Genomic DNA, 26,739 nt, shown 5'->3' with positions numbered 1-26,739 from the left:
TCTAAAGTTGGTTTAAACCCTTTTCTTTTTCTGAGTAGGGTTGGTCTAGATTTGCATAAATAATCTAACTCTATAGTCTCATAGATAGAACGAATAAATTAAAAGCTGCAAGGATTAGGCTATTTCTAAGACTGTTCATCCGGATCGAGTTTTTTTTTTTTTGGTTCGATTCGAAACCCAAGTTGCAATACTTGGGAGCACCCGGTCCGGGTACCGGGTTTAAAGTCCGGAACCCTGATTTACAACCCGGACCTTTTTTTTTTTTTAATGATTTTTGAATGCTTGAATATATATATATATATATATATATATATAATATTTTACGTACATACAAAAGTCTTTATCAATTTGCCAAACCATTTCAAAAGTGGTCCCGAAAATTTTCGCATGCAGCAGTTGTCAGCATTATTTGGTCAAAACAGATCGCGAAAGGCGTAGCCGAGTAAGAGAATCAGAGATGATTAATTGCCCATGGACATGACATCCAGCTTCTACAGACTACCTATATGCATGATATGATAGGCATCCTACCAGTACATATGGTATAAACTGTAAATTACTGAGTATTAGCCCAGAAACTCCACCACATCGATCCAGTTTTTAGACTTAATTATAACCTAATCGATATTGTACTTCATTTTTTTCTGCCTCCTTGAATGTAATATTCTCGTCTTTAAATAGATATCATAATCTAAAATCAAACAATTATTTGAAATGAAAATCAATTTTTGAAGAACCTTTTCACGTATGCTTTTATATATACTTCAAAATATAGATAATAATTTTATAAATCACTAACTTAACTGCACCGTTTTCTTCTCAAATTTCCATTTGAATTTGATTTATGAATTTTTTTAAGAGATCTTGATATTGCTGGAAGTAATCATGCTATTTTAATGTAGCTTAAATTAATATTGTTTGTATTTGCTTTGTATTAATATGGTCTATTAATCTTGCTCTCTTATCTACTTCGTTATACTATAGCTTAAGTCTTTTAATTTTTATAATTACCATTGAAACAAGATTTTGAAAATGGCTACAAATTTGGAAACAAGATTTTGTTACGGTAAGAGCAAGGAATCAGGAGGAGATGATGGGGTGGGAGAAATTAGCAAGGAAACACCGATGATGGAGGAACTTAGGGAGGGAAGCTCTCTGCATAAAGGAAACGAAATTCAAACAATGGACAAATCTTGGGAGGACACAGGCGAAGATCGAGGGGTGTCTAATAGTCATGTGGATGATGTGAACGATACGGTTGGATACATGGGACATAATTCTTACAAGGAGCCAAGGACGGCCAGCACCTTGCTGGGCTTAACTCTATTGGGCTTAATAAGAGTGGTCCAAGCCACTTACTGGTATCTGGGAGTGGATATCAATTCCGTTTAGATTCAGAGATGAATTAAAATAGTTTATGAATAATAAAATAAAATATTGTTAGAATATTATTATTATTTTAAGATTTAAAAAATTTTAATTGTTTATTATATTTTGTGTATAAATTTGAAAAAAAATTTAATAATGAGATGAGATGAGTTGAAAAGATTTGAGATTAGCTTTCAATCCAAACCGGGGCTTGCAGACAACTGTGAGAAAGAAATTGAAGATGATCAAGGCTTAACGCAACAACAGAGAAGAATACAAGAACTTGGACTTGAGGAAACCGTAAGAAAAGAGCTCGAGCTACAGGCAGGAATTTTGGTTACCACTCTTAAAAAAAAAGGGACACCTTTTCCCATTTTCTCAAATCTGTCTCTGTTTCTGTCTATCTTTTCAAGAGCGTCAACATGCAAATGCATTCAAAGCCGAGTTGGCATTCTACCTTACATCTTTTAACCGAACTATGCAACCAAAGGTTTGATTTATTTGACCACTTTGATAGATACCCAAATCCAATACGAGGTGATCGAAAGAATCTGCTGAGTAATTGTTAAAAATGAAAGGGAAGTGATGAAGAACGAGGAACAAGCACGGTCTCCGTTGTAATAAGAATTTACCCATATTCCCATAAAAAAGCAAATGCCTATTACTAGACTGAAATAACGAGGCAATCCTTAGACCTGATATAACTAGTAGTTAAAAATCATCAACGATATAGATGGCCTTGGTTCATGTGGTAAAGGCTGTATAAGTCTTAAATTCTAGAAAAATCATATAAATACTACATTTTCATTAAATTTCCATACCATTATAAAGATGTGACATCATTCAACAACCTTTGAATTTGTTATTTTATAAATATAAGAGTTGATCTAATAGTTGATGGATAATGCTACATTAGCACATTACGATAAAATTAAGATGGGTGTATACATAACATAATTAAAGAAAAAAAAATGCTTCCATAGCTAGCACTAAAACTAGTCATCTGAAAATTTTAGAACGATTAATATATAAATTGAAAGTACCATTGAGAAGAAGCTCTTTATGGAAGAAACCTGGGGATACTCCGCAGCTTGCTTCAACTTAAAACAGCAGCATCAACCTACAGAACATAGGAAGGATCAGGCTAATCTGCATTATTCGACAAAGTGATGCATTTTTTTGTTCTTTGTTTCCCTGAATGCACGTAAATTACAAATAAGATGAGAAGCAGTACTGGAGCTTGCTGATGATTATCACCAAGCAACATATTCTTCTCTAAATCACATGTATTCCAAACAACAGCTAAGATCTTTTAGTAACTACTACCATGGAGAGGGATGGAACTGCTAACTATTAGGGGTCAAAAGTTCATGTTAGAAGGTCAGGTTGATCTGTCTTTGAAAGCTTGAATTTAGTGATTCTTAGTGCCAAAAACCAAGGATAAGTCAAGTTCTGCCATATACAGAGATGAGTAAAAGCATATCAAATTGTTCCTAAAGAAGAGGGATATGCTACGAATAGATGTCAACTCCATGGAGAAGGAAAAGTCTTCCCACACCAACCATTTGAGATGAGAGGCTTTCACTCATTACTCTAATAAAGGCTTTTGATTCCACCTGGCCACAAAGAAATAGATTTGTTTGAAAGCAGGAACTCCAGAGAGTGTGTGCAGCCCAAGCCCAAGGCCCAACCTTTAGAAAAGAAAAAGGAATGCACCAAACGGTTCATTTTGAGGGTTACTTAAGCCCTGCTTCCTTCTTCCCGTAGCCCCCTTGCCTGACGCCCCCCCTCTCTCTCTCTCTCTGACACTTCCCTTTAGTATGCTAAAAAACTCCCTTGCTTCTCTCTCGGTAACTCCCTCTCAGCCTCCTTCTCGATCTCTCTTCACCCTTTCTCCTTCTCTCAGTTCCCCTTCCCATGAATGTTGCACACCATCGGTCTCCATCTCACATCTCTCGATCTTTGGTGTGCCACCACGTTGTAGTGGTCACCCCCAAGCACATACCGCCACTATCAACCCTCCTACGCCTCGAGCACCACTTTCCAATGAGCTCTTCGCGCCACAACCCTATGACGTCTGCCCATTTGCCTTGTCGCCGCTACCCCTCTAACCACCTCACTCTTCCCTCCAATGACCTCTCGCTCTTTCTGCCACCCTCGCATCTCTCGATGTCACACTCCCTCCCTCAGATTTCTCTTCACTTCTCTATCTATCTCTGTATTGAGCCATCTGCTGCTGCTGCTCGCCTCACCCTAGCACCACACATCGCCGGTAAACACCCCCCTCTATACACACCTGTGTCTCACTCTCTAGTTTACTCTCTCTAACACGAACAATGTTTTGCATACCTTTCGGTGACCGTTTCGGTCGAGTTGAGGCATTGAAACGAGATATTTTGATACCGGTATCATTTTGGAATAGTTTATATATAAATAAAAATTATATTCCCAAATAATAGTCTCAGTAGTGGAGCAACCATCGGCCCACATGTAAACAGTGAGCCACTGAGAGGAACAATCAAGCATTGTGAAGCTCAACCTCGAGCTCATCTCACCAGACCGTAAATCAACACCTTTCATTCATCAACCATCTCACACAGGTAAGTGGCCCTCAGTACTAAACTTGAAAATAATTATTGATGGAAACTATGAAATTGTGAATCATTTCGTCTAATTGTGAATCTATGTGGTGTTCAAGGGCCCTTGTGAAACGTTGGGATTAAAGCTAAAGTTTGATTGTATGTGTTCGGGTTGAATGCACATGTTATAAAATGCCATGTTTGTCTCAATAGATATTGCTACTGTTATGTCACTTACATATTAACTGCTACATGTTTGCTTGCTTTATAATTGATACCTGATATTGTTAATCTTGTCATTAAACCCTCATTGTTGTGTGTAAGCTGAAATTTATAAAATTGTAGGGTTTTTGTGAGAAACGATTTTGTGGGTGCGTGTGAATCACAACTGCAACTTGAGATAGGGCATTATTTCGGTAGATCCCCTCTGGTCACTCGAGAGCGCTTAATACTGAGTAACGTCCCATGAGTTGCCACTGGGGGACAATAGGCTCAGGCAAGACAGTAATGCTCTCAGGACGGAGCAGTTGCCTCTCTGCTAGTGGAGGTTAGAGGATGTTTGGTCATAAGCATGCCAGGTGCAGAACTAGGTATCGCTTGTTATAAAGTCACACACACGGTCATTATCCATGATGTGACGAAAGGAGCAAGAGTGTGCTGATAGTTGGGGAGACCATGGTGCACATAATGATTTAGTTTATAAGCTATCGAGTCAATGTCGTTGGCTGATCTGCTAGTGGAAGCTAGATGATGTTTGACCACAAACACTCTGGAAGCTGAATTGGGCATCACTTGTTATGAAGTCACACATACGGTGGTTACTCGTGGTTTGACAAAGGGAGCCAAAGTGTGCAGATGATCCTTAGGGGTGACCATGGTTCATACCTTAATAAAAAAAATATTTTCAAAACAAAATACTTGATTTTTGGGTGTGTAATGTGTTGTGTAAAAATCTTGGTGAATAACTTAAGTTCGGTAAATGTCAATGTCATATTTCTCTATATTTTCTTAATTGCATAATTTCTCATTTTCCACTTGTACGTATTTTCGAGCATTGGTCTTATTTTTCCACTTATTCAGATTTTGTGAAATCTCACCGTGGTGATCCAACCTGCAGTCCACTCTGCAAAACTATAGATTTTGATGTAGATGATGGATACATGTATAGAGATTTGGCTCTTCCTGAGTTTCCTATGTAGTTAAGAGTTATTTATTGGCTTTGATAAATTGCGGATGGCTGTAATATTTTTATATCTGAGGTTGGAAGACTTGTGGCTTATGAACATTAACTTGATCATGTAATTTAATTTTAGGTATTGTAATTAGCTTAATTTATGACTACCATTTTGTTTCCACTACGTTATAATTGTACACATTATTTTATTATGTGAGCACACAATGTATTATTATTCACATTGTGTGAGGGGTGTATGACCCATATGGCCAACATCGCAATGTTGCGGTTGCCACCAAATCACAAGCGGGGGTTGGAGGCCCCATAGAGAGCATATAAATTAGATGTACCATATAGGTACTTTATAAAACCTCAAAAGTACTGGTAGGCAAGAGAGATTCTTCTATCCTCCAAAAATGTAAGTTTATCGAAAAAATATGGGGAGCAGTTACTATTTAGCAGCAGCTGTATCACACATGATATGGCTAAACAAATTGACCAATTTCTCCCTAAGTAAATTTACTAGTTTCTCCCTAAGCCCCTCGAACCTAACCCCCCCACCAGTTTCTCCCTAAGCCCCCCCCCCCCCCCCAAGAATTTGAAATCTCTAACAACGACAAGGGAAGCTACCAGGGCTATCGTGACTTGGGTTCAATAGTGGGGGTTGCTGGGAAGTCGTGTCAATGGTAGTGACTAGGCTAGCGTACGGTGGCAGCATGGTGGCGAGAGAGGGGGAGACTTATTTCGGGTTGTGAGCTGCGATGGAGAGGGAGGAGGGGATTGCCGTGACTTGGTTTTAATGGTGGGGGTTGCTGGGAGGTCGTGGAGCTCGGTGGTGGTAGCTGGGCTAGAGTACGGCGGTGGCATGGTGGCGAGAGAGGGGGAGACCCATTTCGGGTTGTGAGCTGCGATGGAGAGGGAACAAAGGGTTGCCGTGACTTGGGTTCGATGGTGGGGGTTGCTGGGAGGTCATCGGGCTCGGTGGTGGTGGCTGGCTGGCATACGGAGCGACATGGTGGCTAAATCCGTGCCTGAGACCCATTTAAAGAGAGGAGAGGGGGCTGCGTGTGGGGGCTATCGTGGAGGCTCGAAGGTGGTTGGAGGGTCGTTGGTGTGAGGGGGAGCCGTTGAGGTGGTCAGTGGCGCACGACGGCACTGGGTGTGCTGAGAGAGGGAATCGGGGGGGTGGGGGGTGGCGAGAGGGGTGCTGCCCGCATGAGTAATTTGAGAGATGAAATGCAGGGGTCTGTTTAAAAAAAAAAAATTGACAGGTAAGGTGTGCTACAAATCAGTCGTGAACAGTGGCTGATCTGTATAAAAACTCAAGTTTGTCTGCATATATGGGATATAAATCACTAGTATTAGGCTACGGGAGAAAATATGTCCTTGCCACCTTAGGCTTGTATTCAAGATCTGAGAAACATATAGAAAACCTATGTCAAGTTCATAAACGTTAATTAGCTGATCATGCATAAACCTCTATAAACTTCAGCGTAATTGGTGTTATAATGGTATCCGATGCTCTAATCATGGATTCCTTTTTGGTACGTAATTTGCAAGAGGCAATCTTTACAATGAACTGGTGAGTGTGGATGTTTGGGTAAAGAGATGAGATAAGAATTATGTGAATAATAGTAAAATAATTTGTGAATAGTAATGAAATGGTTTGAGTAAGTACTTAGGATCAATGTTTTATTAGATTTTGGGAAATAAGACAAAAAATTAAATAAAAATATTATAAAGTAAAAATATTGCTAGAATATAATTTTTATTTTGAAATTTGAAAAATTTGTATTGTTTTTGTGTTTTGTTTGGAAGTTTAGAAAAATTATAATGATTAGAATGATTAAATGAAAAAGTTGAGTGATGTTTAGGAAGGAAATTATAAGAAAGTTTGATATCAGATGAGATATCTCACTTTCCAAACAAGCCGTAAATATAATAAAAATTAGGATGAAGTACAACATTGCTAAAAGTCAAGTAATATTGTACCTCACCCCAGAGTGATAGCAAGACTATAATTTGACACGAGTTTCATGATTAATGGTTGGAAATACAATATTGCTATCTTTTAGTTTGAAGGGAGAAAACTGAAACCAGCCTTATTTAAAAAAATTTTGACATAGAATTTTTGGAAAATAAACAATTGATTCACAGGTGACAACAGCAAGGAAGGCAATGACACTGTTAATTACTTTCATACATGATACTTACAAAGCCATGGACAGAGTAACATGGGATTGGGCTTCTGCTGATAGCCATGGTGCATGGGAATCACAATGAAGCTCTTGCCTAATAACAAACCAAACAAGAGGTTCCACCTCCTCTGCCAGTGCCAATATTGCAGAGCGCGCTGCCAGCATTGAAGATGATGAGATAACTAAAATAGAAAATGTAGGACAAGATGCAGAAAAGAGGCCCCTAGTCTGATATTTTATTAAGAAATGTTTCAAGTTGCAACTTATATTAATTCTCCATGTTATTCTCCTTTAATCCAACATTCTTATAAATTAATTCTGGTAATTGTTAGAAATGGCCTTTGGGACTCTGAGTTTACGAAGTTGGCTAATGGGATTTAAATTTATGGCTTGGAAGTTGGAATATAGGGGCGGGTCCTCAAAACGTGATTCATATAAATTGAATAATGCTTCCACCAAGTTTATTGCCTGTTCCATATTAATGGCTTCCCACACTCTTGGTAAGTTGCCATTGATGACTTTGGCTCCTCTCTATGAACCATATACGGCCAAATACTGTTAATTTGACCTATTCAAGAATGAAGATATTATTTTTAGGAGAGAGTTGTGCAAATGAAATCATGTGTCCAGTTCATCATGTGTTCATCTCTCTTACACAAGTTCTAGAGTTAGATTAAGAACTAGATCTATCAGCAATCCAAATCCTGACAACTAAAGTAAAATTTGAGTAGGGAGAATTCTCCATCATGGTCAAGTTTTTGGATTTTATATTTTTGGACAACTATAAGCTTGAATCATGCATATGTAAGTTTTTATTTTACAAAGAAGATGATAGTACTCTAATTTTATTAATAATCCTCACTCGAGGCAGAGGAATACTATCTAAGCTCAAAAGTCTTAAAGTTTTTAGTGAACTCACGCTAGATATACACAAGGTTTAGTTGTGGCTTGTATTTCATTAGATTTATTTAAATAGATCGCCATATCACACCATATTCATAATAAGTAATTAGTCATTACGAATTATAACAAATGCGAGTCTAAATTGAAAACGGATTCCCAAGTTAAAAGAAAATAATAATTTCTATAATGCCACATGATTGCCCACCCTTGCCAGACATATTCAATCTACTGATCATGCTCCTTAACATTCCCATATCGAGAACAAGTACAATGTTAAAGGACCAGAATACTTCAACATGGGTGGATAGGAAAACACTAAACCCATCAAGACATCCTCTCAATGATTTCTACTAATTCTGACTATTTTTCTTTAAGTTAATAATTAATGAAGTGTTTTTAAATGAGTTTGTAATTTTTTTTAAAAAATGATTAAAGTGATTTAAAAAATGCTTGAAAACAAATCACACAAAATTAAAAAAAGTAAAATACGCTTATCGATGGCAGTGTCAGGACACCTCTCGCCTCTCGCCTCTCGGTGGCCCTAGCACTACTTGCCCTTGGTGGATATCTACCAGAAACAAAATAAAAATGTACATGGTAGTGGGGGATGGGTAGTTGCCCGTATCCACCTACTCAGAACATCCACATTAAAAACAGTGAACACAAGGTGCTTGATGAAATGCCTCAACTGACGTGAGAGTCTTTGAGAGTCTATTTTATTTATATACTTGCATGTTGTATCAATACATGAGCATTTGTACTGATTGGAGACCTACGGTATATACGGTAATGGAAAGTAATTACAAAATAATAAAGATGTTAGCTGTTGCACGATTTATGGAGATGGGTTGGCTGTTCCATAATTCATGGACGTAATCTTGCTTGAAGCTGTTGGTTCTGTGTATGGAAGGTAGCCGTTGGGTTCTTCACAAGGTAAGTTTTCTGCTGCCTTGTCTTTTATGTTAATATGCCCCCGCAAACTGTGCCGAGGGACGAGGCCAAGTTTGGTCCGAAGATCAATGAGAGCAGATCGGCTAAGAGGCTTGGTAAAAATATCGGCAATTTGATGAGATGCTGAGACATGCCGTGTGTGAAGAAGTCTAAGAGCGACACATTCACGAACATAGTGATAATCAATTTCAATATGTTTGCTCCGAGCGTGAAAGACAGGGTTAACAGTCATGTAAAGGGCACTAATATTATCACAGAGTAGCAACGGAGTGGAGGTGAGGTGAATGCCCAAATCACATAATAAGAACGATATCCAAGTGAGCTCGGCAGTTGTATGGGCCATGGCTCTGTACTCAGCTGGATCGAGAGACTGTGTGTTGTTTTTTTGCAGACCAAGAGATACAGTTGCTTCCAAGAAAGACACAGTAGCCAGTGGTGGAGCGCTTGGTAATAGGATAACCTGCCCAATCTGCATCAAAAAAGGCATATAGATCAAGTGTGGAATAGGAACTAAAATGAAGACCAAGGTCTACATTGCCTTTCAAATATTGAAGAATACGCTTGACCATTTTATAATTTGCTTCAGTAGGTGAATGCATAAATTGAGAAACAAAGTTAACACTCTAAGAAAGGTCAGGACGAATAAGGGTAAGGTATTGGAGTGCACCAACAATACTACGGTAGTGACCAGGGTCAGAGAACAGTGTCTGAGAGGTAAGTCCTTTGGTCTTTGGCATCATGGGAGTGTTCATAGGTTTACAATCATGCATCTAATCTCGTTCTAGAATGTCAATGGCGTATTTGGTTTGAGAGAGGATAAGGTCGTCAGTGGCTGGATTGATTTGGATACCAAGGAAATAGTGAAGAGAACCAAGGTCTTTCATGGCAAATTGACTATGAAGAGTGGAAATAAATTGAAGAAGATACTCAGTAGAGGAGCTAGTTAATAAAATATCATCAACATACAAGAGTAAAATAAGAGTACCATACGGGGAGTGACAAACAAATAATGAAGAATCAGCAGTGCTACAAAGAAAGCCATAGGTTAATAAAAAACTGCTAAATTTGTCAAACCAAGCCCGGGGAGCCTGTTTGAGACCATAAAGAGCTTTATTTAATTTACAAACATAAGAAGAATGAGTTGGATGAATAAAACCTGGAGATTGTTCCATGTAAATAGATTCCTGACGATCACTGTGAAGAAATGCATTTTTGACATCCAACTGTCGAATACTCTAGTGGTTGATGAGAGCAAGGGTGATAACAATGCGGATAGTACTGGGTTTGATAACAGGGGAGAATGTCTCATGGTAATTTATGCCATCTTCTTGATGAAAACCTTTTGCTACTAAACGAGCTTTTAATCGATCCAGGGAGCCATCAGCTTTGAGTTTGCTTTTGAAAATCCATTTACAACCTATAATAGACATAGTGGAATCACGAGGGACAAGAGTCCAAGTGTTATTCACACGTAAGGCTTGTAATTCATCATGCATAGCTTGTAACCAACCAGGATGTTTGAGAGCGGAGCGAATGGATTTGGGCTCAGTCGGAATGGAAGCAAGGTCATGCAAGAGAGCATATTTGGGGTTAGGCTTACGGATACCAGACTTGGACCGAGTGACAACGGTGGTAGCAGGGGTCACTGAAGAAATGGTAGGAGGGTTAGTGTGTAGTAGAGGCGCAGTCATGGCAGTATCAGATGATGATGATGGAGATATAGGTAGTCTACTAGCACTAATGAAAGGTGGAGCAGGTGCAGGAGAGGGGTCTGAAGTGGATAGAGATGGAAGAGGAATATTTGCCACTATGGTGGAGTTGGAGAGAGGGGTAGGAGGAGTATTCCACATATCAAAGGTGGAAAGTACCGACTCGGTAGGTGCAGGTAGGTGAAGGTTACCCGACTGTTTAAACGGAAAGGTGGACTCATTAAACACAACATGGCGAGAGATGAAAGTACGACTAGAGGGGGGGGTGATAGCATTTGTAACCTTGATACTTATCACTGTAACCCATAAAAACACAAGGTAAGGTTTTAGGATCAAATTTATTCTTTTTCGTATCCCAAGTGTAGGGAAAGCATTTTGAGCCAAACACACGTAAGGAACTATAGTCAGGATAGGTACCATGAAGGAGGGAAAATGGTGACTGTAATTCAATGGTGGTGGAAGGGAGCCGGTTAATCAAAAAGGTGGCAGTGGCAAAGGCTTCAACCCAGAAGCGTTTTGGAACGCTACTGTGAAAAAACATGGTCATCCCAAGTTCCCGAATGGTACGGTGACGTCGTTCAACCATACCATTTTGTTCAGGAGTATAAGGACATGAATGCTGGTGAATAATACCTTGTTTTTTTAAATGGGATGTAAATTGAATATTAGCAAATTCACCACTTCCATCAGTTTGGAAAATTTTAATTTTTTTGCAAAATTGTCGCTCAACATATTTTTCAAAAAGTAAGAAAGCAGGAAAAGAATTGGATTTTTTGCGTAAAGGAATAAGCCACATAAATTTAGAAAAGGCATCAACTAAGCATGCATAATAATTAAATTTACCTACGGAAACTACAGGAGCTGGACCCCATAAATCACAATAAATTTTATCAAACGCATTATGAGTAATATTGCTAGAAGGTAAAAAAGGAAGTTTGCAAAGTTTGCCTAATTGGCAATTGTTACAAAAAGAAGAATTTTTGTTAGAGCTAGAAACTTGAATAAGTCCTTTTGATTTTAAGACTTGTAAAGAAGATGCCTGAGGATGTCCCAAGCGCTGGTGCCAAACATCTTCAGGGACACGTCGGAATCGTGTGGAAAAGTGAGCTTCGTATGGAGGTGAAACAACATAGAGGTTACCCTTACGTCGTCTGGTCAAGAGGACGCGGTTGGTCTCCCGTTCCTTAACAACAAAACCAACACAGTAAAATTTGCAGTTATAAGGATAATCAATGGTAAGTTGCCCAATAGATAAAAGATTTTTTGCTAATGCAGGTACTAATAAAACATCACATAATTTAATTTTAGTGGTGCCATTATCAAGATAAGTATCACCAATATGAGTAATAGCATGAGAACTACCATCTCTAATAATAACAACATCATTACCAAAATAGCAACGTAAATTTTTGAGTATACCTGGGTCGCCGGTCATATGAGCGGATGCAATAGTGTCAGCCATCCATTCAGCATCATGAGAAAAATTCTCAAGAGTCATCGCAGCAAGGGCCTGAGGAATATCGTTAGGTTGGTAGGAGTGATTGAACCGGTTCCAAAATTTGAGAGCTACATGGCCTCTTTTTCCACAAATTTGACAGCTTTCAATACGGGGAGAGTCATGGCCTTTGTTAATGGGCCGGGCATCAGTATCATGTGGGTTAGGCCCACTGCCATTTGGTGCAAAGCGCACGTTTTGAGTGCCATCACCAGAGGTCCTCACGGACTGGTTGGAGGGCTGAAACCCTCGACCTTTCGAAGAGAAAGACCGATTTTGAGATCGATTGTTGTTGCGGTGATCAGACTGAGGTGGGCGACGGTAATCTTTGGTGGAGTTCGATTGTCTCTGTCCATAGAAAGCAAAATTATTAGTGGAATCATGAAGGGTTGAGCGGATTTCATACCCTTGGAGCAGAGGAATCAGCTCGGCTTAGGAGGGCATGGGAGATTTCAACATCGCCGTCGTGAAGGGCTCGTACTTGGCTCCAAGACTATTCAACATTGAGAAAACTTTCATTTTGTCTTGCACGGGCCGATTGATTGAAGTAAGGCTATCACACAAACCTTTGAATGTGTGAAGATGATCACCAAGAGGCGTCGATGGTTCCTTGCGCAGGTATGTTAACTGCTGTGTAAGATGGAATTCCCGTTCTTGGGAATCATGAGCATACGCCTCTTTGAGAGCTACCCAAACGTGATGGGCAGAATCAAGGCCTACAACGAGGCCAAGGGCTTCCTCAGATAATGTCCCGATAATCCATCCTCGGAGCAATCGATCTGATTTGCGCCATTGAAGGAAGGCGGGACTGGGTTTGGGTTTGCTTGTTGTTTCACTGGTAGTGATGAATTCTGGGGGTGATGATGCCTCGTTGAGATGCTCTACAAGGTCTTGGCTCTCAGCCAAGGCCAATATTTGTTCGTGCCAAAGAGGATAATTGGTGGTGTTTAATCGCAAGGTAACAAAGTTGCCGACATTGAGGGCGATGGTGACCATGGGAGGAAGACTCTCTTCTCTCACAATGGCTCTGGTACCATAAAAACAGTGAACACAAGGTGCTTGATGAAATGCCTCAACTGACGTGAGAGTCTTTGTGTAACAACCCGGTCCTAAGATTAGGATATAAGATAAGTTCTATGTATTTATTTTCATATAGCTATAAATATTTATTATTATTATTATTATTATTATTATTTTATCAAATTTTATATTATTAATAAATTGTAAATTTTTTTAATAGAATTATTATCGTATTTTTATTATTATTACTATTAATATTTTATTGTTATTAGATAACTTATACTTTTAACTTCCACGATTTTCCCTCCTCTCCACCCGCACGTCTCTACTCCCATGCACATGCACGCCTCTTTTTCCTCTAGGTTTCCTTTTGCTTCTGAATCACCCAATATATATATATATATATATATATATATATATATTACGCTTATCACTTCGGGATGGAAAGAAAAACTCCAAGCCGCAAACCTGCCTTCCCCTCCATGTACGCTTAGCCCCTCTGCCTAGAGCACGCCACCGTCGACAATCTCCAGGACGATGAACTGACTCCTTGGACAACACAGTAAGCCCCTGCCTGTGCCACAGTCATGCACAAAGCGCACCTTTGTTTTGCACTCACTGAAACAGAGCATGGCTCCTCCATGCTTCGAACCCACACGGCACAAACCACCATCACCCACGTTCCTCCACGGCAACTCCACACCGCCCAGAACATGCCGACGCCACCACCACTTTTAGATCACGCCGGTGCTAGCTCATGGACTGCTACTGCCCGAGAAACTAGCTCAACCACGCTGCAGCCTCTTGCACCCGTAGATGCACCTCGATGCAGCCAGCCTTGGTTGTTCCGCCACCACCCTACGCCGGGGACAACTTAGGCGACACAGAAACTGCCGACTGGTTGTTCCCTGTCAAACGTATGTCTTCCCAGTAAGCCTAGGACTGACGCCGCCAGCCTCCTCTCTCCCTCGACTGGGTTTCAGCGTGACAGAGCAACTCCGACTCACGCTCTCTCTCTCTCAGTGTCGCACCACCATAGAGAAGTCGCTGGTTACGCTGCCGTGAGTCGCCAGAACCGCCGCGCAGCCCATCTCCGTCGCATACCTCCTCTCGGTGAGTCCTCTGCCTCGCACGCCTCTCCCGTTGCCTCTGTTTCTCTACAGAATGTATTAGTTGCTTTTTAGGTTTATTTCACTAAGTGCAAGTGTTTAAAAGAGATTACTTTTATGCCCTTTTTAATCACTTCCCATAGTATCTTGAACGAGTGTTTTAAAGATAATTACATTTATAACCTTACATTTAAGTATATGTTAATTATGAATTTTATTAAGTCATTTTATTTAAAGTTGAGTTGGGCTTAATATTTCAAAGATGGGTTTTTCTTCTTTAATAAAGATATTAGTCATAAACTTATTTATAAGAAAATGTTTAAAGAATTGGAAATATATTTCAAGTATATTATTGAGCCTAATATTTTGTTAATATTCCTTTGTCTATTTAGTAGAATTTAATAAAATTATAATGTTAAGAATATTTAATAGAATTTATTAGGTTTTTTATAAGATTTAATAATTATGTTAAGAAATAGAAACTTAGTTTAAGAATTTAAGTTTTATGAATTATTTCAATATAGTTTGAGTATTCTTATAAATTATAAATTAGTATTTTAAATAATTTAGATACTAGGATTTATTGAATCGTTTAACACTATTTTTGGATTGTGGATTTAATTAAGTAAGATATTAGTACTTATGTGATTCCAAACAAATTTAGTGATAGTTATTATTTCATATAGGTCTCAAGTTACGAAATATTATTCAAGAAGACACGGAGCGAGGTAAGTAATTTGATCACAAGTTTAGGATCATCACAGTTCAGTTTATAGATAATTAGTATTCAAGCCAGTTCATTTTTAGCCAATTATTTATGCACCACTCATGTCATATGCAAACATGTCATCCAGCATAGCATACTATTTTGTCATTCTGCATCATGTTTAAATTCAGAAATTATGATTATGTATGTAATATGTCATGCATCTCATGTGTATAAGACACGTAAGCCATCTTAAATTCAAGTGAGAGATAAGATAAGATCAGATCCGTTAATAAGATGGCCATTCAGATGCATGGTACCAATGCAGTTCAGTTTCAAGGTGGTTGTGCAAGCCATGAACTCAGTCGTGGTCCACTATAGTATGTCAGAATACTATCAGCGGCTCCCCTTGCGACCGCGGGATGTGGGGCAGGTGCACAACCTCGCACACAGGGTTAAGTGTGTGGGCCAGTTAGATAAATCAGATCAGTCAGATCAGTCAGTTAATTCAGTTAAACAGTCATGCATAGCACAAGCATCAGTATGAATAGTCATGATTTTAAACTCTCAGCATGAAAGTTTTTATGAAAACCTTATATTTAGTATGTTTACGTTGTGATGGATTCCTTGCTGAGTCTTCGACTCATTTTTGTTTATTTTCATGTTTTAAACCACCCAGGTGATGATGATGAATACGAGCAGGCAGGCCAGGAGTAGAAGGAGCATTAAATTTTTTGTTCAGACTTTCTAAAATAAAACATGTTTTTACGACATGAGTTTTGTTCAGTTTATTTCATTTAATGTTTTTGGAAGACTTTTTATTAGACATTTTCTACAAAATAAATTGTTGATTTCATTTATGAAATTTAAGATCTCTTGCCGGATTTTATTTTTATGAAAAGTACGTGACACTCCTAGCCTACGGGAAGGGGTGTTACACTTTGAGAGTCTATTTTATTTATATACTTGCATGTTGTATCAATACATGAGCATTTGTACTGATTGGAGACCTACGATATAAACGGTAATGGAAAGTAATTACAAAATAATAAAGATGTTAGCCGTTGCATGATTTATGGAGATGGGCTGGCTGTTCAATAATTCATGGACGTAATCTTGCTTGTAGCCGTTGGTTCTATGTATGGAAGGTAGCAGTTGGGTTCTTCACAAGGTAAGTTTTCTACTGCCTTGTCTTTTATGTTAATACACATCCCATGCCCCAAACCACTACTTTCTCTATGTATGGAAGGTAGCAGTTGGGTTCTTCACAAGGTAAGTTTTCTGCTGCCTTGTCTTTTATGTTAATACACATCCCATGCCCCAAACCACTACTTTCTCTATAATTTGAGGTTTATTTTAGGATTTTGATCAAAATACTCCCTACGTCACAATCCCTATTTTAGATAAAAAAGTTTAGGGGATGAACAGTAGTTCTCCAAATATAGAGAATCATTATTCATCTCCTAAACCATTTTTTATCAATATTTTATTCTAATACATAAAATAAATTATTCTTCGAATATTATATACTTTCTCTCATACTCATATTTGTTATAGTTTTAAATAATAATTTTAAAAGTAATTTAATTAATTACAAAAATATTAAAAAAATTAATTTTAAAAATATTATCATATCCACAAAAAAAAAAAAAAAAAGATTTTTGTTTAAAATATTCACTAGAGTAGTAGTTCAAAATATAAGAAAAAATATTGAGTAGTTAAGTTTGTAAATGGAAGTGAGAGAAAAAAGTAATAGAGAAATATTATTTTAATAGAATAAATAAATGATAGGGAATGAGATGTATGAGGTTTTTGAATGATGAGTAAAATTTAAGAAAAATTTTTAGGGAATGTACATTTTAGCTATAGGGAATTTTATGGGGTAGTGTGTGCGTTGCTGGGACAGAGGGCTAGAGAGAGATAGTGAGGGGAAACCGAGAGGAAGGGTGTTGGGTGGCCGATTGAGGTGGTGGTGGTACAGGTGGTGGTTGGCAAGGCTGAGAGTCACGACTATGACTCACAAAGAGGGGAAAAGAGGTGGGGAGAAGTGTTTAATGCAAGGGAAACATAAAGGGTGGTAGAGGGGAGCTCTTGGTGACGCAAGGTGTCGAGACGTGGAGGGAGTTGACAGTGGTGACCATAGAGGAGCAGAAACAAAGAGGGTAAAAGGGAGGGAAAGAGGGCACGAAGGTGGGATGAGAGAGGTTTAAGAGAGTCCGTGAGACCAAAGAGAGGGGGAGCCTATTGTGGTTGTGTTGAGGTACTACATGCAAATCATGTAGGCCATGCAACGCCTTCCATAGTAGACTCACCCACTTACAGTATAGGTGCAAAGCAACCACCAAAGCACTACATGCAGGACCACTCAACACAGGACCACCTCATGCAGAATCACTCAAGGACCTCACCTGAATTGCCTGCGCCCAGACTCACCTCCACTAACCATCTGTTATAGTACGATCAAGAGCGCACACACACATATTGCTATTTTGTAATTTTGTAACAGAGGAATATTCCTCTTACATGTAACCTCTATATATTGAGGCTCTGCCTTTGTACATTAAGTAGTGAAGATATACAGAAGGAAAACTTTTCTCAACATGGTATCAGAGCTTACCTAAGGACTAATCGTCTTCTTCCTCTTCTCCTACCCACTCTTCTTCCTCTTCTCCTACCTCCCTTCCCACCCTTCCCCTACCTAGCTTTTCACATATTATCTCTGTTAAAGTCACACCTGAAAACTTTATCCTCTAGAAAGTGCAAATAGTTACATACCTACGAGGTCAGAGACTCTTCAAATACGTAGATGGCTCATGTCCTGCCCCTCCCACCATCCTTTCCAATAACTCACCTAATCCAGCGCATGAACTTTGGCTTCAACAAGATCAGCTTGTAATGTCTGCACTGATCTCTTCCTTGTCTGAGGCTATTATTACTCAAGTAGTTGGGTGCAAAACAGCACACGATGTATGGCTTTCTATTGAATCAACATATGCCTCTGCCTCCCAAGCCAGACTCATTCAAACACAATTTCAACTAGCTAGCCTTAAGAAAGGCACTGATTCAATCTCAGCTTATTACAAACGTGCCAAAACACTTGCTAATACAATGGCTGCAGCTAGAAGACCCTTACCTTCAGCAGAATTTGTTCCTTATTTACAAGCTGGTTTAGGACCTGACTATGATTCATTAGTCTCATTAGTTACAACAAGAATAGATTCTATTCCTACTGAGGTCCTCCTAGGCCACCTACTCACTCATGAAGCTCGCTTACAACACCATTCAACCCATGCATCCCTACTCTCTACACCTGAAGCATCTGCATACTTTACTGCTCATTCTTCCTCACCTGGACGTGGCCGTAAGAGGATGTGGGGTCCGCTTCAATGCATCTTCTTCACGTGGTTCATCTCGGTTTTCAGGTACATCTTCACCTCATTTTTCTTCATCAATGACTGACTCAAGACTCATTTGTCAAGTTTGCAATAGAATGGGACATTCGACCCTTACATGCATTTACAGATTTAATCAAGCATATACAACAGCAGCTCCTCCATCTGCAAACTATAGCTCTTCCATTTATCCATCAAATGGACCTTGGTATCCCGACACAACAGCCACTAATCATGTCACAAGTGAGCTTGCCAACCTGAATTTGCATGCTGCTGAACATCATAGTGATGAACTTCATGTTGGCGATGGCACACCCATTCCTATTTCACACTCTGGTTCTGCCACTTTCCCTTCCAACTCTTCCAAATTCATCTTAACCAAATTGCTATGTGTTCCTTCTTTTTACTAAAAATCTAATCATTGTTAGACAATTTTGTTTAGATAATAATGTGTTTTTCCAATTTTTCTCCCATCATTTCTTTGTTAAGGATTGCATCACGGGGAAAACTCTACTCCAAGGGAACACAACTAATGGTTTATACACATTCTCCTTGCCACCTCAAGCTCATACAAGCTCACTGACTTCTCTACCACTTTGGCATTCAAGGCTCGGCCACCCCTCTCTAAAGATAGTCAAATCAGTTCTTCACAAGCATGGCCTTCCTTTTGATCATTTTTCTTCTTTAAATTTCTATAATGCATGTGCAATGGCTAAACATCATAGACAGCCGGCACATCCGAGACCCCATAAATCAACTGAGCCTCTCTCTCTTATTTTTAGTGATCTTTGGGGTCCCTTTCCTTATGTTTCTAATGATGGTTTCAAATATTACATATCCTTTGTCGATGACTACTCTCGCTACACATGGATTTTTCCCTTACAAGCAAAGTCTCAAGCACTGTCTACATTCCTAAAGTTCCATGCTTATGTTGATACCTAATTTAAAATCAAAATTAAACAAGTTCAAATAGATTGGGTAGGGGAGTTCAGACCATTCAAAGAAATCCTATCAAACTTTGGCATTAAACATAGAATAACTTGTCCTCATGCACATACTCAAAATGGAATCATAGAAAGGAAACATAGACACATAGTGGAATCTGGCTTGGCATTGCTTGCACATGCCTCAGTCCCCTTACAATTCTGGCCCTATGCATTTCAACATGCAGTAGACTGATAAACATGCTCCCATCTCCAACACTCCATAATTCCTCACCTTTTCTCACTTTGCATAAAAATGAACTCGACTTCAAGTCTCTTAGAGTTTTCGGATCAGCCTGTTGGCCCCTCATAAGGCCTTTCAATCACCACAAATTCAATTACAGAGCACTTGAATGTGTCTACCTAGGTTTAAGTCCTGCTCACAAAGGATCCATTTGCTATCACATTCCATCTCACCGTATTTATATCTCTAAGGATATTAGATGCAATGAGGTTCACTTTCCTTTTTCTCTTCTTACAAAACCCACCATCACCAGTGAGCCAACACATGTGCATCTCCCAATCATTCAACCTGTTAGCACTCCTCCCTCAAACACAGTCAATACTCGGCCCACTTCCTCAATCTTCTTCAATCTTACCATCTTCAATCCCAAGTTCAACACCAGATGTACAACAGCAACCACATTCTGCCTTGACTCGCTCCCAAACTGGTTCTATAAGACCTCGCCGGTTCACAGATGGAACCATCAGGTGGCCACCACGAGCACATGTATCTGTCTTGACTTCAATACCAGAAAACCCTTCTTGCTTCTTGATTGCACAGAAATTTCCTGAATGAGGGAAGCAATGACACGGGAATTTAATGCTCTCCTAGCAAACAACACTTGGACACTTGTACCAGCCAATGAAACTCCCAATATCATTTCATGTAAATGGGTCTTTCGCACAAAAACATTTGCAGATGGTAGTATTGAGCGTAGGAAAGCTCAGTTAGTGGCTAAGGGATTTCTTCAACAATCCGGACTAGATTATGACCAAACTTTTAGTCCAGTTGTTAAAACTACAACCATAAGACTTGTTCTAGCCCTTGCAGTCACTAGAGGTTGGCCTGTGCATCAATTCGATGTACAAAATGCTTTCCTTCATGGTCCTTTGACAGAAACTGTGTTCATGTCTCAACCACCAGGATTTATCCACCCTCAACATTCATCCCATGTATGCAAACTTAGGAAAGCCATTTATGGACTAAAGCAGTCACCGAGGGCTTGGTACTCGAGATTAAGTGACAAGCTAATTGATCTTGGTTTTCAAACATCATTTGCAAACAGTTCTTTATTTGTTAGCATTCACGACACAAATGTTCTCAATGTATTGGTCTATGTAGATGACCTTCTTATCACAGGTTCGAATATGGGGCTAGTAAGTGAGCTTGTTCATGCTTTAAGTCTTGAATTCCCTATCATTGACCTTGGACAACTTCACTATTTTTTGTGCATTGAGGCAACATACACAGAGAAATGACTCCTGCTAACTCAAAAGAAATACATAGCAGATCTTCTCCAACGCACCAACATGTCTCTAGCAAATCCAATCAAGGCTCCTATGGCAACCTCTGAGAAACTCAACCTTTATTCTGGAAACCTCTTTGAAGACCCAACTCTTTATCGAAGCACGGTGGGTTCACTCCAATACTTATCCTTCACACGCCCTGATTTGGCTTTTGCAGTAAGCAAAGTGTGCCAATACATGCACTCTCCTCGTATTCCACACTGGCAGGTAGTGAAGAGGATCCTTAGATACCTCAAGCAAACACCCAACCTCGGATTATTTTTCTCCAAATCTTCATCAATGAACTTAATAGCCTTTTCCGACGCCAATTGGGCAGGCTGCCCAGACTACTGGAAATCTACGGGAGCCTACTGCATCTTTTTAGGATCTAACCTCATTTCATGGTCTTTAAAGAAACAACCAACAATAGCCAGATCTTCAACAGAAGCAGAATTGAAAGCAGTGGCCAATACCACTGCCGAAGTCATCTGGATTCAACATTTATGTAGAGACCTTGGGGTTCATCTCACAGAGGCACCAACACTCTATTGTGACAACATAGGAGCAACCTACCTCTCCTCAAATCCTCTCTTTCATGCACGCACAAAACATGTGGAAATCGACTTCCATTTTGTGCGTAGTAGAGTTCTCAACATGTCTTTATCAGTGGCTTTTATCTCAGGGAAGGACTAGTTGGCTGATGTGCTTACAAAACCTTTGTCTGCTACACGGTTCCAGCACCTCTGTTTAAGTCTTCGCTTTCGCTATCTACCGCTTGACTTGAGGGCGCCTGTTGAGGTACTACATGCAAATCATGCACCATGCAACGCCTTCTACAGCAGACTCACCCACTTACAGTACAGGTGTAAAGCAACCACCAAAGCACTACATGCAGGACCACTCAACACAGGACCACCTCATGCAGAATCACTCAAGGAGCTCACCTGCATTGCCTGCACCCAGACTCACCTCCACTAACCATCTGTTATAGTACGATCAAGAGCACACACACACATACTGCTATTTTGTAATTTGGTGACAAAGGAATATTCCTCTTACATGCAACCTCTATATATTGAGGCTCTGCCTTTGTACATTAAGTAGTGAAGAAATACAGAAGGAAAACTTTTCTCAACAGGTTGGCCCTACAAGGCTGGGTGACAATGGAAAGGGCTTTCAAAATCCTAAGATTTAGAATTTCATACTCGAAATTTGCTCCACGTGACTATATCCAATCTCCAAGGACTTGTGAAGTCAATAGTTTCTACCTCTACTTCTGTAGGTTCTTCCGTTATGACCATAAATAGTTCTCCCAATAGGACATTGTGTCTAAAATCTGAAGATAGGCCATGTAGTCCAAAATCTCCAGTTCCACAAAGGCATATCCTACAACACCCATAGATCCTAATGATTATTATCTACCTCTACTTCCGTAGGTTCTTCCGTTATGCCCATAAATAATTCTCCCAATAGAACATCATGTCTAAAATCCGAACGTGGGCCATGCAGTCCAAAATCTCCAGTTCCACAAAGGCATATCCTACAACACCCATAGATCCTAATGATTATTACCTCATATTTTAGATTACATTATGCTCTTTTGACAAGCTTTCAACTTCCCAACTGTTATAATTTCAGCCCTCTCACAAACAAATACTCAAAGAACCAAATTAACGTAACTAGTTGTAATATGCAATTATTCTTGAATATCAGACAACCAAATCACAAAGAAATTATATGATTAACGTGTTTGGTTTAGTTCTCTACTTTAAACACGTTAGAAACTCGAAATCATAGTATATACTCATGTAAGATCAAAATAAAAGTAAGAATCATGAAAGAAATGCAAAATCAACATAAAAAATTATGTGGTTCGACCCTAATGGTCTGCATCCACAGCAGGAACAGTCTAGCAGTCTTTATTATTAAAGAATGCATCAAAACTTGAGTTTACAATCACCTACAACCATTGATCACCGCACAAAATATGGATTGGCTTTCTCGTATTATCCTCTAACGAAACTACACCATAAAAACACACTTGATCATCTCCTCAACCTCCAATTTGATCTTGGTAAAACTAGGGTTTGAAAACCCCTTCCTTTTCTCTCCAAATCGCGGCTTCAATATTTGGTAAAGTGACTTTTTGCTCTCTACATCTCACACGAAAGGCATACTTGCCTTTATATATACAAATAAAATATTTACAAGTTTGCCATTACTGAGATATTACAAAAGTACCATTAATCACATATTACAAAAATGCCATTGCCATTACCATTACCATATTTATATGTGTACATCCAACCACGTAAAAGCTTGACACGTCTTCAACACCAACCTATATCGTAATTAGCACTTCAGTAACCTATCAATCTCTTCTTAGGTTAACCACCAATGACCATAATTTACACAACCAAACGTTCAATCTCCAAAGAAAAGTATAGCCTCAAACTTTAAATTCTAATTTAAAGTTAGTAGCCTTTAAGTTTTCTAAGCACATCTTTTTGGTTTCTCAACTCACACCTTTTTATTTTTGTAAGTAATGTATGTTATGTATATGGGTCATTGCATTTTAGTGGAAGTTAATGAGCCTATAAGTTAGATACGACTCTTGATAGTTGGGTTCTTTTGGCACACTATTTAAAGAATTCTTGGTCCCTCTCCACTCAAGTAGAGTTATTGTTGTCGATCTGCATGATTGTTAGTGAGCATTTTAAATTATTGAAAGGGAATTGCGATAACTTTTTTTTCTTCTTCTTTGACATTCGTTGTTTTAGCTTTCAAAGCAAAGGTATAGTGAACTGTTATAACAATTATACATAGACTTTCCTACAATTTAAAGGTAATTCGCTAAAATTCCTTTATGAATGGTAGATGATATTAATCTCATACAGCTGCAAGACCTGGATTCTAATTTCTTAACAATTAAGTCTAAGCTATTGGTTTCATCAAGATTTTTCTATTTGAGTCAGTTGTTTGCAATACTATGAATGCTTCTCATTCTTTGAAGGGAAAATAAGTGAGCCTTACTCTGTTATGTAGCTTCTCTGTCTTCAGGAAATTGCAAACTGGAAAGACATATTGTAAGGTCTGGACCCTTTTGTAAATTGCAAATTCCTTGTCAACTTCAGTTTTATAGCTATAGAATACATCTGTTTAATTATTCTCGTTCATTATCGTTTTCATTATAATGAATATCATACTCCGAACAGATTTATCCTTTTGCATCAAGAAAACATATCTGACAATGTTGCTCAGCTGTGTTTTAGAGGTATGCATAGTTCAATTTATTGTAATATGGTTTTCCTTTGATCTCTTCCACTAGTGTTAATTTGAAACAAGCTACTCATTTGCTAAAATTTGTATAATTCAATCCAAGTGTTGGTTTGATTGTTTACTTTTATGGCCTGATGCTTTGACCTAACTTTGGTTCTTAATTTTAAACGGATTTTTTTTTTCTTTTTTTCTTTTTTTTTTTTTTTTTTCAGTTTGCTGAGAAATGCATGTAGGTACTCTAGCATTATCCAATTCTTTTAATTATTTATCAAAAGTTTAAATTGACTGAAAGAAGTAGATTTAATTATTTAAATTATATTCTTAAGAATCTTTAACTTTGTTATTAACTTTAAAACTGAGCCCATCATGTGGTACATGTATTTTTTTTTTTAAAGAAAAGAATTATGTATATAATATATATAAATCAATTAAATAAATGTTATATATGCTTTCTATTTTAATTTTATTCCTCTTATAAAAATGATCACACGATTGTAAATACAGTGACAGACACATTCAGAAGGACTAATGGTCAATGAACTTCCTCCAATTGCTTCTCTTTATCCCATTCAGAAGGTGGAAAATGAGAGAGCAGAGCAATCAGAACAACTGTTTGTAAAAAACAAAGCCACAAACTCAAACACCAACTTGATAAATAATTTCTTTTGATGAGTAATGAAGAGCTTCATTGATGTATAAAAAAGTTGAGCCAAAAGGCAAATCCTAAACACACACGAGAACACAAAAATACAACATAGAAGACGGGTCTGTATACGGATTCATCACTGTGTATGTGTGTTTGACCATGCCGCCGAAAACCTCCCCTTTAAAGTTGTTTCTCTGCCTTTCATTTCCTCACGCTTTTCCAGACCTCTTCTTTTGCTTTGCCTCGCAAAATACAACAAAGAGAAGCTCCCTCTCTTAACATATCCCAAGGAAAAAGATGGGGTCGTCAGCTTTGAGTTTTCTGAAACAGAACAACACTTATATACACCTCAAGATTGATCTCATTATTTTGCCACTCTAAAAGTTCCACCACGTTTAAGTTCGACCAATATTAATGTTTCATCATTGGAAATACTTACTCTAAATGGGCACTTCAGTTTTTAGAACAATCACCATCAGCCACTGAACCAAGTAACGAACAAATCCAGTGATTACAACGAATCCTACTTAGAAATTGGTGGCAATCCACATAAATGAAAAACACACAATGGATTATGAAGTACTGAGAATCCTGTGAGAAAACACCGCCATCATCAGCCACTTCAGAAGTATGCCATGATGCAGTATTCCCATTCATGTACTCATCAGCCATCTGAGACCACATCAACTGGCTCATTCTGCAGAATTTTAAACAATGTAAACACCACTTTTAATGCTCATTTTTTGCATTCATGATTAATTAGTACAGATATAAGTTCCAATTTACACTGGATGGGGGACTTCAAAAGGTCATAATTTATCTGGCCTTTCCCTTGGGGGAACTTCAAGGCTTGAATCGATTCTCGCCAGATCCAAATCTAGTTTTCTGGATTTTTTAGCATCTAATATAGGAAAAGGTTGTGGTGGCGGTAGTGAGGCTGGGTGGTGCCGGGCTGGGTTGAGTGAGAATCAGGTGAGAGGGAGGAGGAAACCACATGGGAGAGGGAGGGGAGAGAGGGGAACGGGAAAACTGAGGGAGAAAGAGAGGGGGCTTGGGTATTTAATCCAAGTCCTTCATCTTGGAATCTCCAAAACGATCTAACGGTAGAAAATTAAAACACTTATTTAAAATACGTAAACAATAACTTAATTAAAAGTACTAAGAGGAATTAAGGTAGAATATTATTTAGACTAAACTTTAGTTTATAAAATAATATTCCTTCATCATTAATAAAATGATGAGTCTTATTTAATATTTTAAAAGAATAAAACTATTCAATTGATTAGAGTTTTCAACATAATTCAAATCCCATAATATTTTAAATAACTGAAATTATTTAAAAAAATGATATTAAAATGATTTTCAATAATTATAATATTTTTTTGGACCTCTTAAAAAATATTATAATTGTCTTATTTAAAATCAAGCTTAGTTCAATAATAGTGAAAATATCATATATAAATATTTTCAGTACATTTAAAACATTAGGCGTACTTTAGAAATCACATAATATCTTTAGAAACATGTCATTGAGGTTCGGCACGTATAACGAGGCTCACAATAGAATTTGCTTACGTTATAAGGAAGGAGCAGGGTGTTATATTCTACCCTCCTAAAATAAATTCCGTCCTCAGAATTTGCTTAGCGTTCTAGGGATTTTTGCTTAGCGCTCTAGGAATTTGCGCAGTGTTCTAAGAATTTGTTTACCCTTACTATGG

At 38.4% G+C, this 26,739-nt stretch overlaps 1 protein-coding gene across 10 annotated transcripts in view; it reads left to right on the top strand.

The window, feature by feature from the left end:
- Positions 1–26,739, top strand: part of LOC121235190 (receptor-like protein 14) — a 103,743-nt gene that overhangs the window by 16,618 nt on the left and 60,386 nt on the right. For 8 of the 10 annotated variants that reach the window (XM_041131509.1, XM_041131475.1, XM_041131531.1 and 5 more), the window contains one exon: positions 11,365–11,370. The exons of the other annotated variants lie outside the window; for them this stretch is intronic. In XM_041131509.1, coding sequence (XP_040987443.1) covers positions 11,365–11,370 — 6 coding nt within the window. The remainder of the gene's footprint in view (positions 1–11,364; positions 11,371–26,739) is intronic. 10 annotated transcript variants of the gene reach the window in all.

Source organism: Juglans microcarpa x Juglans regia, chromosome 1D (assembly GCF_004785595.1).
Source record: "Juglans microcarpa x Juglans regia isolate MS1-56 chromosome 1D, Jm3101_v1.0, whole genome shotgun sequence".
NCBI classification, from domain to species: Eukaryota; Viridiplantae; Streptophyta; class Magnoliopsida; order Fagales; family Juglandaceae; genus Juglans; species Juglans microcarpa x Juglans regia.
This window is presented reverse-complemented; position numbering and strand designations above follow the sequence as displayed.